The sequence below is a fragment of the Sylvia atricapilla genome, chromosome 3 (genome assembly GCF_009819655.1).
Source record: "Sylvia atricapilla isolate bSylAtr1 chromosome 3, bSylAtr1.pri, whole genome shotgun sequence".
Classification (NCBI taxonomy): domain Eukaryota; kingdom Metazoa; phylum Chordata; class Aves; order Passeriformes; family Sylviidae; genus Sylvia; species Sylvia atricapilla.
In genome coordinates this window covers 41,629,767-41,647,807 of record NC_089142.1, presented here as the reverse complement: position 1 = coordinate 41,647,807, position 18,041 = coordinate 41,629,767, and the positions used below count along the sequence as shown (strand labels likewise).

General features: G+C 33.8%; 1 protein-coding gene across 1 annotated transcript in view; it reads right to left on the bottom strand.

The window, feature by feature from the left end:
• GRIK2 (glutamate ionotropic receptor kainate type subunit 2) overlaps positions 1-18,041 on the bottom strand; it is a 361,868-nt gene that overhangs the window by 165,625 nt on the left and 178,202 nt on the right. Inside the window, exons 8-9 of the mRNA XM_066315185.1 lie at positions 5,621-5,764; positions 4,209-4,316 (exon numbers count right to left, since the gene is read on the bottom strand). Coding sequence (XP_066171282.1) covers positions 4,209-4,316; positions 5,621-5,764 — 252 coding nt within the window. The remainder of the gene's footprint in view (positions 1-4,208; positions 4,317-5,620; positions 5,765-18,041) is intronic.

The window sequence follows — 18,041 nt, the reverse complement described above, 5'->3', positions numbered from 1 at the left end:
CCAAGCTTTCACTTATTTGACTTCCAGGTTACTGCAGTCCCTCAAAACGAGGTATTCCCACCCAGCTGGACATCTCCACCCAGGATTATTTTGTAGCTCTGCAGGCCAAGGAGGCCTTGACTTTGTGTAAGAACCACTTAGCAATTGCTGAAACATTCCTGTGTTATCAATGCTGTTTTCAGTTGGAATCTAAATCACAGCCCCATACAAGCTTATAGAAGGGATTTAACTCTGTCCTGGCCAAAATCATCAAAATATTTCACCATCCCAAAAAGAAGCACTGAACACTCACACAACTTAAAATTTGCTGAGTTTACATATGTTTTAGAGCATTTTACTGAAATTCAGTTTCATGAGATGCTAGCCACAAAACTTCAGCAGCTTTCTTACTTCAGCAAGTTTGAAAAGTGATTTATCTTCATTAACAGATAAGCATACTTTCAAGTATTATTCTTTTTGATTTATCTTCAAAGTTCTCCTGAGAAAATTAACATTATTTTTGCTCTGAATCAATCAAAACTGTGAATATGACTCACAGTGAAGTGCCACAAGCATTGTGTTAGGAAGGATCATTGCCTTTCTGCAGTGCTTCCCACTGACTAAGCAACCAGAACCAGAGCCATGTTCAACTCTCAGAGAGTTTTCAAATCTATCTATACCTTCTTTATTTACTTTTGTGGAATAGTTAGTACTAGTGGCGATTACACCAAGTAAATAATTATACTCCATTAGGAATAATAATGTTTCTTCATATTTCTGTATTTGCCATTTGCAATCTGATTAATTTATTTTGTTTTCTTCAGTAGTGTTATTATCCATGCTTTCTTAATATAACATTAATAACAATACTTCAATACTTCTGGATCCCACAGATTTACTCTTCCTCTTATTTTTTTCCTCTTACAAAACCTTACTATTTACTTTTTTGTTTTTATCATTTTTAGAGATACAAAATAAAGCAAGATCTTACACTGATATGCTAGACAATGAATTATAACTAATTTTTTGTCATTTATGTTCATCCTATGTGAAGGTTTCTAAGCAAGGCTTCAAAGCTTCAAGCCAGTTGTAACGTCTCCTATTCAGGATGTGATTCTTCTTCAGTGACAAATTTTCATATCAAAAGTGGTATTAAATTCAGGTATTTGTTATCTCCTTGAAGCATAAAATAATTTTCCTCACAATGCAGTCTCAGTCTAAAGACTGATTGACTGCAATTTAAATTATCATTTATTATGCTGGAGTGTCACAGTTTTTGAATTTTCACTGTGCTTAATCATGAATAGTTTCAGTCTGTCCAAAGTGACTGTAATAAAATTTTGTGGTATATTATGTTAGCAGCACTCCAATCATACCTTAATTTTGTCATTTTCATCTTATAAGGAGCTATCATTTTTGGCAGACATGAAATTTTATTTGGAAACATATACTTCTTATTGACTGATGTCTGATTATCACCTCTCATTCAAGACTTTCAGGAACAAGTATTTTACATAAAATCTGGGATTGTGCATAGAATTTTTTTTAAAACAGTGAGGAATTGTTCTGTTGTCATTGACTTTAGCAATCACTTAACATTAACACATGATTTAAGTAATTTCCCAGTTATACTGGTTATACTAACCAGGTAATTTATCTAGGATATATTTTCTACAAAATCTAAGTTAAAAAATATGTCTCCTGGCATTTCTTCATAATAAATCTTTTTTTTTCCCCTTCCATTAATATTTTTCTCTTCATGGATTACAGCTGAAATTGTTGAGTTAAACTCTTGTCCTTGACAAGAGAATTAATTCTCCTTTATTTGGAAGGAAGTTAGAAGAGAAAATAACATTTTACAGTATGGAAACTTAACATACATTTTATGATGCACAGAATTATTCTCTCCCCATCTTTTCTCATCCCACAAGTGGCAGGATGTACAGAAGAAAAGGAGAGAAAAAAAAACAGCTGTTCAGGACCTCTTACTACACAGACAGAGGTGTCTGACAAAATGGTTTGGGAAGAACATTGAAAACATACGCGATAAAGACAAAGATGTAAAAAGGTTCCTTAAGGAAAAAAAGAAAATAGAGAGAAACTGCATGGAAAGAGATTAATAGGTACAAGGGAGAGGGATAAGATGGAAAGGGAAACAGGCAGGGAGAGTTTGGAGGGAGAGACTAAGGAATGGGAGAGGAAGGAAGAAAAGAAAGGAAGGAGTAGCAGAAAGAAGAGAAAGAGTGTGATATGGGGAGATGGAGTGCACATATGGAGTGAAGAAAGGGACTGAGAGAAGGGTGACTCATCATAGCTTTAACAGAATTAAGTCTAGGAGGAAAAAATCCCAACTTTGAGACAGCCCTTTTAAATAAAGAAACTGGCTAAAATGTACTCTTTCTACTAGGAAGTGTCCTGCTCCAAAGCATAAATATTCACTCTGGATTCAAGAAGAATAAGTTTTGCATTTTTTCAGAATAATGAAGTTTGTTCAAGGAGAAACATTTCTCTGTAGGCATTGATTTATCTTTCCCAGTAAAATACACCGTATGTTCCGTATGTTTAGTAAGCAATTCAATCGAATGTGCATACACTTGATTTTTCTTTTCCTAATCTCATCTTCTTACACCGCAGAGAAACTGCTCTGGTTTCGCTCATACACAGTAACTGATTCCTTCTACTCATTCCAAAGATTGTCAGCACTTTTTGGTGAAAAAGTATTATCACTTCCATTTATCACATGACAAAAATAAGCTATGAAGGCAGCAAAAGTATCTTCCTTTTCTATGAAAATCTTTATATATAGCTCAAGCACATACTGTTTTCTTTAAATATCCATATGCTTCAACAATTATTTCTGGTTTTGTCTCTTACTTAACTTTCAATATAACTGTTTCGCAAGTTCCTTTTTTCTAGTATGTGTTTTAGAGTACTACTGTACTTCCTGTTGAATTTTATTGTCTTTCATGTTTCTCTGTAGACCTTTTTTTGCTTTATCTCTACATTTTCACTGACGTATATATCTCCTAGTGCATTGTCAACTGAGATTCTATTTTCCAGAAATCTCATGTTGTTTTGTGGTTTCCAAATGTCACCTAAAGTTCTTAAAGCCATCCTAAATTACAAAGATTTCCTTTCCTCATTTTCAATAGTTGTCACTTACATTCAAATTCTTCAGCACCACTAATTTATTTAGCTATTACCATGACATCAATTCTTCCATTTCTGTTTCCAGTAAGAAAGACAGGTTGAGCTGTATCTATTCTACTTGTATAGAATACTAGTTTACTTTTCAAGTCTAATCATTACTATATACTCTTTTCTTCTGCTAAGTTGCCACAGCTCACTTCTTGGAAAATTCATAGGAGAAATCTACTGTCAGTGTAGTGCTGAACATTTTAAAATATAGTTTAGTTCTTGAATCACAGGTTTTCCACTGAACAACAAAAATGTTATTATCTATGTAAGTGTTTCAAGAAAAGCTTATGGTTTCTGAGCCTTTACAAATCATCCCAGTAAGAGAAACTTGATATTCCTAAGCTAGTCTTGTGAGACAGAATTTTGGGAAAATATGTTGTTTATGCTAGCTTCTCCATTCAGTTATTTACAGAAGGAAATGCAACTCCGCAGTATAGTCCTTTCCCTTCATTCCTGTTTTTATTTGTGCCCACAATTATCACCTTGGGGCAACAGCTGATAGAACTTTATCTGAAGATGAAGGAAAATATAGTTCTTACAGAACATTGAACACCAGATATCTAAATGCAAACTACAAGGCAGATGCCAGTGGCAAAACCTTTGTCTGCTGATCACAACAATGTGAGACACTGTAACTTCCTGCAATTGCCCCTTCATGGTAAGATGGCTGGAGGGAAGATGATCTGATTTCAGATCATGATGGTGTCACATAGGCAGGCCAAATGTCTGTACATGCTTCCTGAGGTCTTAAGCTCAAATATAGACAATATTAAGCTACATGGAAAGAGCATTTCCCAATTCTTTGGTCTCTCACTTCACCTCTGTACAAGAAACATTAATGTCAGAAGACAGATAAACAAGTCAAGATAACAATTCTTAACTTTTTAGTACCACTTATAGAGATACTGAGTTGAGAGCAGGCAAACTGTTTCATGTAACACATGAAATACTATTGTAAGTGGTTTTACGGGATGAGTTTTGTTTTGGTTTTTTTTGTTTACCACCTCCTTGGAGGCAAATGTCTTACACACCTTTTCAAGACCTTCTTCCTTGAGGCTGATGACATCCAAATCAAAATCTGTCCTTAAGCCATTAGTTTTGTTGAAAGTTATCCTGCCTGTGAGGCCTTCCCAGTGGGCCTATGGAGAAAGAAAAAACAATTTCTAGAAATAAATACCTCTTCCTTTTTTTATTTCCAGAAAGGACAAACTATTCCTGCCAAAATGGGATCATAATTATTAATTTTATGTAAATAATTTACCTTGTGGCTGATTTTTAAATATTTTCTATTTATTTTTTGCTAATGAAATCAAAATGTCTTTCAGTCTTCCTAGAGTCTTTTTTCAACTTTCTGTGTCAGGCAACAGACTCTTCTACTGAACAAGATGAAAGTCTGTTTTGTTTTCATTCCTCCATCATTCATGCACGCATTTCCCCTTCTGCTTCCGTACATACCTCTCCCTCCCCAGCCCCCAAGCTACAGTCAAGGTTCATTGATGCTGGACTTGATGTTTTTTTTCCTCACGAAATTTCATTCAAATAAAGTCTTACTTTTGCAAGATGCTGATTCCCCTGAAACTACAATGACACAGCAAAAATTGAGGTCAGTGAGCCAGACTTTCTCAGCTTATTCCTCACTTTTGATAAAGTGCTATAGATTTTTTAATAACTTTAAACCTACCCTATTTCTGAAACTATACAAAGTAGGAGAGGAAATGTGGGAAATCAAATCAAATTATCATCCTAGAAGGAACCAATATTGAAAAAAAAAATACATTCCAGTGCAAGTAATTCTCATCATAATATTTTGTATATCTATATTGAGAAACGCTGTATCAGGAGTTACAGTATAAGACATTTGAATAGTCTACAGTGTTCACCTTTAGCACCTTAAATCTCCTAGCTTTACTATCACTGTCTATCAGCATCTAAACAGCATCTTGAGGAATCAAGGAGACATATAGTAATTCACCACACAAAATGAAGAAAAGAAATTAATTTAGACCAGGAAGTAAAAATAATTCCTGGCCCCTTTAGACTTATGCCAATATTTAGCTGCTGAATTTCTCATAATCAGTCTACAGTTTAGAGTAGACACAGAGTCTATGGTTTAGAGTTTCAGGTGTTTGGGGTTTTATGCCACTAATGCTCCACACAGACCAAGTTGTCTATAAACGTAAGTTTTATTTAGAATGAAGTTATTTCACTTCCCATATACTTTTTGTTCCAAGTAAAACCCACTTTCAGGAAAACCCACTTTCAAATAAAAATGCTGTCTTGCTTTTTAAAACTCCTTGTACATGACAAGATGAGAGATGACCACCTACTGAAAAAAAAAAAAAAAAAAAAAAAGAAAGGCAGAAACCAAAGGGACTTAAAGCGAAAGAAAATGGGAATTGGGAGAAAAGAAAGGAGTGGGGCAGGACCTTTTTTAGTGTCTTACCTCCTTAATGAGGCTCATGAAGCGGGTCCCGAAGCGCCATGGTTTGTGGCGGTTGCACTGCAGCGAGCTGACGGTCATCTGCGGGAACTGCTGCACGGCCACCGACACCACATGGACCGCGTCGTACATCAGCGCCGCGTCCGTCTGCAAAGACACATGCCAGCACCGTGAGCACCCCGCAGGCACCTGAGACAGGCCAGCAGGCAGAGGAGGAAACAGCAAACCAGCACTGCTCACTCTGCTAAAGGCAAAAAATGGTCCAATTCTTGTAAAATGTAGCCTTGTTGCCAAGTCATACATGAGTTATCTCAGGATCGTCAGTCAGTCTCAGCTTTTCTCTTTTTAATGCTGTAAAAAGGATTTTCAGGATCATGGGAGTACACTAGCTTTGGATGACTCATGTTACTTTAAAAAGAGTACTTTAGGGAGCTGTATAAATCACTGTGTGCATGTTTGATTCAAGTTGGTTATTTTCATGAGCCATGCAAAAGAAAAAAGGAAACAGATTAATAAAAACTTAACTATGAAGGAAAGTGTACAGGTTCAGGTAGCAATGTTTTTTGTTTGGAAATTACAGACAAGATTCCATCCCAACAGTACTCAATTGATTAATTAATAATTTTTAATGTGCATCAGTTCAAATCCTTATGGCAGAACCAATCAGTAACTTCAATAAATCAGATTAGAATTACATCAAATGCACATGAATTTTAATAGTTTTCATGTCCCATCCTCCATAAATAGATTTAGACGTAGTATTTGCTAAGTAATGTTGTGTTAGCAAAGGACAGAGACAGCCACTCAGTACACACTGTCATGCTGTACAAGAAAGTGATATCTCTCTCTTGCTCTCCTTGATAAACAGAGACCTGATAAGCCTTGGAACCAAAAGCATGAGAAGACCTTAGATTCAGCTGGAGGAAATGAGTGCTGTGCCATCTGCTCAGCATACCTTAGAGAAAAAGGACCTATTTCCCCTTCTCATTCACGTAATTAGTGAGCTGTGAAATTAGTTCTTTAATGGATAGGAAACCTGGAGATTATTGCACTTGTCACAATACAATACAATACAATGCCATACAAAAAATAGAGCTTATATAGTGCCTTTCATGTAAAGGCATCCCGAAGGCTCTTTACAATAAAACTAAGCATAAAAATGCAAAAATATTCTACCATTATAGCCCATAAACTACTGCTAAAGAGAAAAATATATGCTCACATTTAAATGGCTCTGCAAGGGAGAGATCTCAGAATTCAAACAGTAATAAATCCTAATTTTAAAATAGCCAATATAAGAGGTTTCAATGATCTCAGGCTCCAAGCAGTTTATGCAGGAGCTCCAAATAATTCAGAAAATATTTTTTGCTGCCAAATTGTTCATTATCTTCAAGGCATTAAAGTGCTTTTAAGGCAGTCTGATATTTGACAAGGAGGCAGTGCAACACCAGAAAGTTGGAATGACATGCAGAGTAAGCATCATGCAAACTTTAATATTCTAGAAGCAAGACTTGGCAGTAGTTGAAGTCTAGATAACAGCTTTTTAAATAAACTACACAATAAGTACAACACATAAATCTGGCTCAGAATTGCAAACTGGTTTTTGAATCAGTTTAACTTCTAAAACTTTAGTCCCTGTATCAGTAAAGGAAAACTGAAATTGCAATGAGACTTCAGCAAAAATATCCCACAAAGATGCGATCAGAAATTCAACACGAGTACCAACTGATAAATTAGATGCAAATTTGGAAGCAGAACTGTTAAGACTTGTCAGAAGGAATCAAATGGACATTATTCCAGATGCAGAACAATATGGCTTTCTGTCAATTTCTATAAGCCACTGAAGTAGAAATCCATAGGATGACAAAAACACCCAAGGATGTCAGAAGCACATGATAAGCTCCAGCAGACAGATGTTGTGAGGCACTGGAAGAGGTTGCTCAGAGATGTTGTGGATGCTCCCATCGCTGCTCAAGGCTTGTTTGAATGGAGCTCTGAGCCTGTCCATGACAGGCAGGGTTGGGTTTAGATGATCTTTAAGGTTTATTCCAACCTCTTAACATTCTATTATTCTATTGTTCTGAAAATGCTGTCAAAATCTATTCATCAAAAAAAAAAAAGCAAATGAGGAAGAAAATGTAATAGTGTTAATATCCAGTTGACAAGCCCTGTCCTATCAGAGGGATAAATCTGAATTTGCCTCCACCAGTTACTACTGGTATGATATAAAGTTAGAAATACATAATAAATTAAGTATATCTAGATTTTCATGCAAAGGCAAATATGGTACTAAAATTATTTTAAAATGTCTGAATAGTTCTTCAAATATTCTAGAAGAAAATGTCCTATTCAAAATAAAACAACAGTAAAAAATTAATCTTGATACATAGTGTTCTTTTTCTCTAATCAATTTTGTATTAAACTGAACTGGCTCATTAAAAATTTCAATGGAAGATATTGTGCAGTTCACTTAAAGCATAGCATGAGCCAAGCTTATTCTGAGGATTAGTAAAGTATGCATACACTTCATTACATTTTAGTTCTTATGCTATCTTTACCGGCATGTTATCTGAATAATACTACTACAGTAAGTAGAATAGTTAATAATTTTCATATGCAGCTCATTATTCTCTTGAAGATTGTCTTTGTCTTCCTATCTTTAGTCAGTAAACTTTTATCCTTGTGAGATAAATTCAACTACATTTAAAAGGTCAAACTGTTCATAGGGTTTTGTTTAGTGTCTGATGGTCACTAATGTATTCTGAAAAAAATTGTGCTTTAACTAAAATGATTCTTAAGTTCTTTCAAGTCTGACTTCCTTAGCTGCATCAAGAATGAAATGAACCTGCAAATGCTCACTAATGTATACCTACATTTTTTTCCAAGGTGATCATGACAAAAGTGTTCAATAAATGCACAGAAGTGAAAGAACACTGTCACATTTTATTGACATAGTGCTTTTAAAGGTATGAACACATTAAAAGCAATTAATATATGGTCTTTAATCCTTATTGAATCTTATTTCTTTACATACAATAAATTATTTGTTATTGACTGGATTTCAGGCCATAGTATCATCTGAAACAAACTTAATTCAGACTGACTGCGGTCACTGCTTTAAGTGATAACACGCTCATTTCATACAGCAACAAGCTTTTCCTGCTAAATTTGTATTTATGACACTTGTCCTTCCAAGGATTTAGAACAGAGTGAGAATGTTGCATTCCCATTTGGCAAAAGGAGTGTAAGTACACAAGACAGAGCATGTTCCATAAGAAATGAATTTTCCATTGGCCTTTACAAATTGTGTTTTATCACTTACACAAGAGTAATGTCCTGGATAGAACACTGGATGCAAAGTCAGGTTGTTGGATTTAGATGTTTTTGACTCCCAATATATCCAGTCTATTTGTAGTCAGGTTTATGAAGGACAGAAAAGATGTAGTACAATTTGGAGAGAAAGAACAGCAGCTATTCTTCTTTAATCTAAGAGCCTGAGTAAGCAGTAGATGCAGAAGGTACAATGAACAGGACATCTTAGTCAAGTCTCCTCTCTCCCCAGCATAACATTTTAGAGAAAAGGAACATTACTTAGGCATCACTGCACAGTAAGGATTTACAGTAGAATACTTACTCTTCTCAAAACCATCAAAATGTACTATAATCACCTTAGCCTATGAAGCAGTACTTCTCCTTTGGTAATTACTTACTCTTTTATATTTAGTGACAGTGTAACACACAATACATAATCATTGGTTAGAAAACCACGAATAAATGGAGTATTTCATAAACAAACAAAACACTTCCACTTCTTTGTTCAACTACCTGCTTTTCCTTTCCCCCCCATATTACTCTTATATTTAACCTTATTTTCATTGTGAGCACTGTGAACAGAAATAGGCCCCTGTCCAAGGTGGGTTTTTTATTATCATTATTTTCCTTTGAAGACTGATTTTCTTATAGAAGCTGTCTCTGCTTCCTTTCTTCTGAACAACTTAAAAAATGATGTGTGAAAAGTCTGATAACACTTAGAAGTCAAGAAGCAAAGACTATCTACAGTGCAGAAGAGGTGTCATTACTGGCACTATTACCTTCCTTAAACTCTGTCCTGTTTGATAAAAAATTAAAAAGTTGAATTTAAAAGTTACTGGATATAAACTACAGAAACAATGATAGGTTACATGGAAAAATAAGTTAAGAATATTTTAACTTATAAAAAGCCATAGTTGTTTTATTATAAATTCTTCTAATGCTTTATAAGAAATTTTAAGAGCTAGATCTCAAGTTTTGTTAGGACATGATCTTAACCTATGAAAAAAGAGTATCTAGAAACATAAGAACTTTTCCCCCCAAATTCTCATACACTTAATTCACTACATATTTTTGATCAGACACCTCCAAACTCTACTAACAAATCTGCCCTACAAAGAGATATTTCAAGAAGTTCTAGAACAAGAGATTAATATTTAAGAAAGAAATTTCACTTTGGCTTTCCCAGGTGTGCTAAAGAATACAGACACCAAGCATGGATGAAAAATACTACAAAACAAACAAAAAGCCCTAATAAACCAATTCAGAGTCATTTTATCTTACTTATAGGGGCTTAAGTTGTATTAGATTTAAATATCTTCAACAACCATTAGAAGAACTTCTGCACAAGCCCATCAACAAAAGACATTTCAGTTAGATGATGCCTGACAAATGCAGCATTATGCATACAAATTCCAGAGACCAAACATACTACTACTAGTCACAGAAAGCTCTCCCACATTCAAGGCAATTATAACAAGTGAATGAAATTAAGAAGAAATGGTTTGAAAAACTAGTTCCTCCTCTCTTCAGCTAATAAAATTTATTGCCCCTGAAATCATTTCACTTAATTCTCACTTGCTAACACATCCCACAAAACAATTTTGTTAAGTGAGATTGAATAAATCTCTGAGCCTTGGATTAAATTTTACTGTTTTATGAACTGTTAAATTGCATTGTATGCTTATTAATGCTCATGTTTTCTTACTTCTTGACACATTCCTAACTCCACTACAGGATGCAGTTAAGAATAGAGTACAGATATGCTTTTTCACCCCAAAAATGCATTCCAATAGGGAAGGAGATATAAGCACCAGTAAGCTATGTTCATCTAACCATGTTCATCTAACTTTTAAAAAAATCAATTAGCTTTTTAAAAAAATACTCTAGTATTTTAAATAATACATAGCTTCTTAAATCATTTTTTAACATTTAGTGGTCTAGTGAATTGAAACAGGGGTTTGTTTGCAGAGATGTGTATGTGAATTTAAGTAGAGACAAAACAAATGGAAATTATTTTCCCCAGCACCAGAATAATTAACATCCAAACAAAGAAAATTATTTATTTCATATATTATTTAAAATACTTTACACTAACAATTTTTTTTTCAATCTAGAAGAGTGAACTAGTCAAGTAATTTTGTATTTTAAAGTGTAATTTTTTCTTACAAAAAAAGGCAAAAGAGAAAAAAATATTTCCTCTTTTGACTCAATGCCTCCTAGTTTGTTGCCTCATTTAAAGAGACACAGCAAAGTGGAACATGAACAATGACAAATTTTTAGAAAATTTCAAGAGAAAAATGGACTAGGAAAAGCATTCCAATTGATAATGATATGGTTTCCACATTTCTTGTCATTGCATTGCCATTATCTAGGAAAGAATATACATTCTTTTATTGGCAGAGTAAACACAAATTTCCTGGTATAAAAGCTTGACGTGGTAGAAGTTTTTATCATTTCTCAGAACATTCTTAGATAGTCATGTCATTTAATAGAAAATATAGGTGTTAAGAAGCTAGAAGTATATGAAAATGAGTTAGGTGGATAGCCGTTGATTGCAGCTTGATTTTAACTTACTGCTGGTGAAACTTTCAGACAACTTGAAATTTTGTCAGAAATAGACACAGAAAATCTGTTTAGCAAGTAGTTTAAATGCAGGTTTCCCTGAAATAAGAACAGCACCAGTATTTGTCCTATCTGCTTGACCTTTTATTGAAGACCAGAATTTCATTTTAGCAACCAAAGGTTTAGAATACAACCTCAAGTGAATAGGAAAAGTTTGAGTTATTTTTTCTGATGAGGACACTTTTTCATTCTTGTGAAGCAAGAGTTTAAATCTTAATTATGAGAGTAAATTTCATTTAAGGGAGTAAGTAGTGTTAAGGAAACTTCCCTGTCTGACCAGACACTCACATCACCTGAGATGGGACAGAAGCCCCTCTGCAGCCACACCATAAATCATTCAGCCTAAATGGTGATCTGCATTTATCTGGAATAATGGAATAAATACAAACGGGGCAGGATGAGGGAAGAGGGAAGTAAAAAAAAAAAAATTCTAATGCTATTTTTTGAAATGTATTTCTTAAATATTCTATTTTCTATGATTTCAGAACAAAATTAGCTTCAGTGTCTTGCTTGCAATAGCAAAAGTTAAATGACCACATAAATCTTTGCAGAATGTGCTTATAATATACAATTAGGAACAAGATGCTATGATGTTTTTATTTAAGTTCTATAGTTTTATATATATATATATGTTTCTACATATCCTTAAAAACTAATGTAACATTTACAGGTGAAAGATATTCTGAATTACTTTCTCAACCTTCCATCTGAACTTAAGAAATTATGGTATCAGCTATATATTTTTTTTTTGCAATAAAATACCCCATCACACTTTCATATACCCTAGGGACAGATAGCAAAAACCTAATTACAAGGAACAATGGGTCATTATTTGGTCTTTGGTAGTCTATTTCCTTTCATCTGTTCTCAAGTTAAAAAAAATCAATATGATTGTGATCACTGCAACTCCATCAACCACATCCACAATAAAGACCTGACTGGTACTATTATATTGGCTCAGCATTCAAGACTTATCACACCACATGAAAAGTCCTTCTGCATGAGCAATTCATAACTAATTACAGAAAGATCCTACTCAGCAAACACCATGAATTCTTTTGTACCCGCACACAACAAGAATGTACACCTGGCAATGGAAATAAAGCATAGAGGCATAAAGCTAATATGGCACAGAGATTAAAAGTAAATCTGATCAAAAATAAAGAGAAAACCCCACACATTCTAGAGAATGAACCTCTAAGTATTCTATTTTTGTAGCCTGTAAAAATAGTACAATGTTTGAGGATTTCCGAGCTTTCACATCTACAAATTTGGTAGGTAAAATGACAAAAATAAATGTATTGATGATTTTGAATGCAGATAAACGAGTTATGAGTATTCATAATAAATTTCCCTCTCCTGCTTTAAATTTCTCTTCTTTTAGAAAGGACTAATGATACAGACTTTAACATCTTTAGCAAAAAAGATGATTATATGTACAACATTACAAAGTTCATGTTTGCAGGAGAAAACAAATTTTTAAGCAGCATAAAACATAAATAACCCATAAAAGAGTATACATTTATTTCAAAATAGAATTCTGGTATGTCAGTCTTTTACAATCCTTTTATTAATCTATGTCCTATGGCTATGTTCTAAATAAGTAATGATTTTTTTCTTTCGAACTAACATCCCTTTAAAATCAGTAATAGCTAAAGAAAAAGGTATTAAAAGACATGGTGCTGGCCTGTGACTTAGAAAAATCAATCTTTTTTTAGATTTTAAAAGTAGACATTTTATGTGGGGATGTTTTCATCTTTGAGATTGTTTAGAGGTTTGGAGCTTTTTTGGTTTTGTTCTGTTTCTTTTGAGAAGCATATCTATTTTTAGATTCTTTATTGTTTTTCCATAAATCTTTGATCAACTTCTCTGCTATACACGAATGATAGTCTAGACAGATTACAGAAAATCAAACTGATCTTGCAATATTACTCTTTTTTCCTTTGCCATTGTGCCTCCACCAACTGTCTCTCACTGTATAATTACTTTTTCATTTCAATGAACTCCTCTATTAATTAATATTTATTTCAGAAAAAACCTTTTTATCATACTATGATGCTAGTTCTAATAATCAGATTCTCACAGTGTTGATTCCAGCTTCACAGAGTAGACACAGAATTAAATACATTGACATATCTGCATTAGGCACATTTTGTTTTGATTAAAATCTGCTTATAGTAAGGCAATTTATTCAGTGATTGAAAAGCTGCATTCTGATTTGTGGCACTGCTTTTCTGGGCTATATTCTAAAACTGCCTTCATAAAAGCAGCTATCATTGACTGCTATTCTAATATATTAGCCCACAAAAATTTACCTAATTTAAGAATAGCTTCAAACTATGTTGGTTCAGGAAAAGTTGAGTAATGATTACTGGGATCCTCCATGGCTAGTGAAGAGGGGTACCTTGACAGTGAAAGCTTATTTGAAATTTTAGGTACTTAGACACCCTTGAATAGCAAAGCACATAGACATTAAAAGTATATTAAAAACAGCTATACAAATTTAAAAAATATAAGAACCAACTACATTCATCATAGTGATCAGATACTTTTTTATATATATTTTAAACTTGGTATGTTCAGTAAAATTTGTAGCAATGTACAGAATTCAAATTCACACAGTGATCCATCTTGAAAATTTTGGAACTCTCTCTAAGCACAATTCACTTTCAAAGGGATATTTATATCATAAAGCCAATTGAAAGTATATAATTTTCATAATTACTAAACTAAAAATAGGAATTGAAAAACTGAATATTCTTCCAGCTTTTTCAATACTCCATCAGGATTCCATCTATCAGGGTAACAGTCAAATTACTTCACTACATCTAAATCTACATTTAAAAATAAAAATGTGTCCAAGCTTATACAGAAGTTTTAAGAAATTCTTTTGCATGTCTCTGACTAATCTGGTGAGAATTTATTTCTCCTGAAATATACATGTACCTCTTAACTATGCTTAAGCAAGATTAAAAAACATATTTTTCATACCATTTATCTTATTTTTCAGAACATTGTCCATGTCTGAAATTGTAGACTGTAAGAAACAAAAAAGAGGAGATAAGGGAAAGAAAATCAAGGAAATATACCCTCAGCATCATGAAGATTCCAAGTTTTCTCATTCATACTCACAAAACATTCTCCTAACCAAATGGCCATTGACAGATAAAGCAGTACATTAGTCTTGTTTCTAAGTGGAAGAGATTATTGATCAGGTATGGAAAATTTGCAAGAAATAATGTAATATTTTTATACTCCCTAAACAGCACGCAAACTTAAAATATAGTGTCACAAAATTAAAATCATAACGGATCACATTTCACCTAGATGTCTAATGTAATGATCTTATCGAAATAGGCTGTTTTGCAAATAGTCCTACAGAGAAATAAACCAAATCAGGTTAAAAATTTTATCATCTTATTTTCTTTATTTCCTATTTCCTATAAAAATGTTCATGGACAGTGGAATGATATATTTTCATAGAAGGAAAATTGTTTCTCCTGAAGTCGTTAATCTAAGATGTTAACTTCTGCCCTTGATAAAAAAAAATCCAGATATCATAGAGTGCAGTAAATGTCATGGTTGTTTAGCAAAACCTTTCCTGACTGGTCATGAATAGTTCAAGGCAGCAGGCAGCATACAAATGTTATCTGCAAGACAATATTTTCTTCATTTTAACATGATTATCTATTTCATCTCCCATTCTAATGAAACTGTGAAGGCCTGAGTAATCTAAAGCTCAAAAGGTAGATATTTCAAAGTCTCAAAGTGATTAGCAGCTGATTTCTTTACAATTTTTTCATCTAATATTTAATTAAAAGTGCAACAAGAAATTATCCAATTATAAAAATCACAAAAAGTCTTTGAGTTTCAACCATTTCCAATTTGTCAGAAAGAAAGCCGTGTAAGAGAATTCTTTCTGCAGAGAAGTATTTCTGCATGAATTCTTCATATTGAAATATGTGAGAAAAACCAATCTATATATGCTGTGTAGTAATTTAAGGACCTCAATCTCACAGAGCTTTAGTCTGCACTAAAATCACTGGCACAGGAACAGTGAAATTTGACACCAGAGACATTAGCAAGATAAGTCTGCCAAAGCATAGGTAGCCTTTTAATCACTTCTCAATTCTCATAACTTATTTTGTTTTCCATAGAACTGCTGACTTTGTAAATTATGTGGAAGAGTTTTCCTCTTGCAAGTGTGTTTCCACAAAGAAGCTAATGTGTAAGAGTCTGCTTCCATAAACATTTAGCTAAATTTAATTGGTTGGAACCAAAGGCTTTTAACAGACTTGTTTTGATATTTTAAACAAGTATTAAATCTCTATTATTTACTTCCCTTTCCATATATGGCTTTTTCTATGTCTATTTTTGCTTTAGTCTGTCACCAAAACAAAAACAACCCTTGCCCACTCATTTCCCTCTCATCAAGGTTTGTTCTCACAATAATTTTTGAAGGCTTCATTACTGTGAAATACTTGCCACAGATTTTACTTTTGAACAGCAGTAAGCTTTTGAAGTGACTCTCCTGATGTGTGACACCACAGAGCTGTGCTCTGGTGCACATCATGAAGAGGTCTCATAATGCATAGGCTCTCTTAAAATAAAATTCACTGAAAGATGTGATTGAGGGCTGTACTTTATGTGCTCCATCTGCTAATTGGCTTTGTCCAAAAAGAGTGGATTAGCAAAAGTCTGAAGCAAAGTAGCTGGAAATAGGAGACTATGAAATAAGAAGTGTCAGGTTTTTGGCACCAACAGCTTTGCTTTATGAGGCTGCCTCCAACGGTCCTTTTCACTTGCTATTGTAGCCATGTCGTAACTAAATTCTGGTGATTACTAGAGAAAATCTGGTGCCATCCTTGCAGTTATTATCTTTTTTTATTCTTCTGAAAACATTAGTCTTATCTTCACACCATCTCTAATTCAGGTGTGCAAATCCTGATCCTGTTTATTCAAAGGGGAAAAAAAAAAAAAAAAAACCACCCTCTGATTTGAAACAAAGAAAAACTTTCTGCCTTGAAAGGAGGGCAGCTACTCATTTAAAGTGTGAGGAAATGAAAAATAATAAAGCATTTTCAACTCTACGAATATGAAGAATGGAGAAGCAATGTGTATATGCAATTTATTTATAGAAGATAATAGCCTTTTATAGTGGTCAATAGAGGGCTGGGTTGAAAGTCATTTGTCAGACTGCACAAATGCATGAGAATTGAAGATGGAAATGGTTGCCTTTGGCTCTAACTGCTAAAAACCAGTTATCAATCTTCATCTAAGTCTTCAAGGAGCTTCTCTTGGTGAGCAATCGATACTGCATTTGCCACAGTAGCTCATTTAATTATTTTCATCCTAAATATCCTGTCAGCAGGGGGAAGTCTTCCTGATTTTAATTAATTTTGAGATCATTGATTTTTTTTTGCCTTTTCCTTTTCTGTGGTTACACATGCAGACGCAAAGGCACAGACACACACTTTTTGCCTGCAGGCTGTGTAAGATGTATGACACGTCCTGGGTGAAAACCCTGCCTATAACTGTAGTACACCTAAATGATCTAGAGCTTTACTTTTAAATCTTTAACCTTCAACTGCTGCAAATGAGCCTCTGGCATCTATATCTCGTTGGGCAAAACAGTAAATTGAAAAGCATGTTTGTCGAATAGCTCTCAATTAAAGAATCTCTAAATCAATAGGTAGTAAGGATATCACAGCCACAAGCCCGCTGTAACTTAGAGAGAAACACAAAGACAGGAAAAGGAAGTCAGAGAACTGAAAAAAGTAGTGGAAATAATGAACTTACATTATATTTGTAAATAAATAATGTTGTGCTGATGGATATCATTAACACCCAAAATAAAAGTACTTTAGGCTCTAGAGTGCTATATCACATTTCCCCTGTGCTAAATAGTAAGAACAAACAGGACAGAGTGCAAGTCACTCAGAACAGTCTTGAAATTTGTAAAATACAAGTTCACAACAGAAGTTAAAGAAAAACGGATTAGTTTTATACCTTAAGGGAATAATGCATCTTCTACATGAGAATCCCTGCTTCCTATTTTCAGAGAAAACTATAAACTGTTAATCTCTACATTGTAAATGGGTGAGATGACTGCTCTCAGGACCCCCGGAAAAAGGCTGGGAATAAGGAAATGAGATTCACACAGAAATCTATTTTTTTCCCTAGAATAATATTAGTTTTTCTCTATAAAAAGTGTTACAATCAAGTAACAAAATATTATTTTGAACATCCCCAAAAAGTATAATTTCTTCTTGGTCTGTATATAGATCTACCTATATCAGGGAAACACATCTGCATAAGTAAACAGGCTCATTAAGAAAAAGGAAGTTTCTGTATAAAAAAAACACTCAAAAATATGAAGAGCTGAAAAATTTTATATCTGATGTTTAAAAGATCAGATGGATTCATTTCAGTCATATATATAGCTTGTAATCCCATTTGTGCCACTTCCACTTTTTTAGGAAAAGGAGAG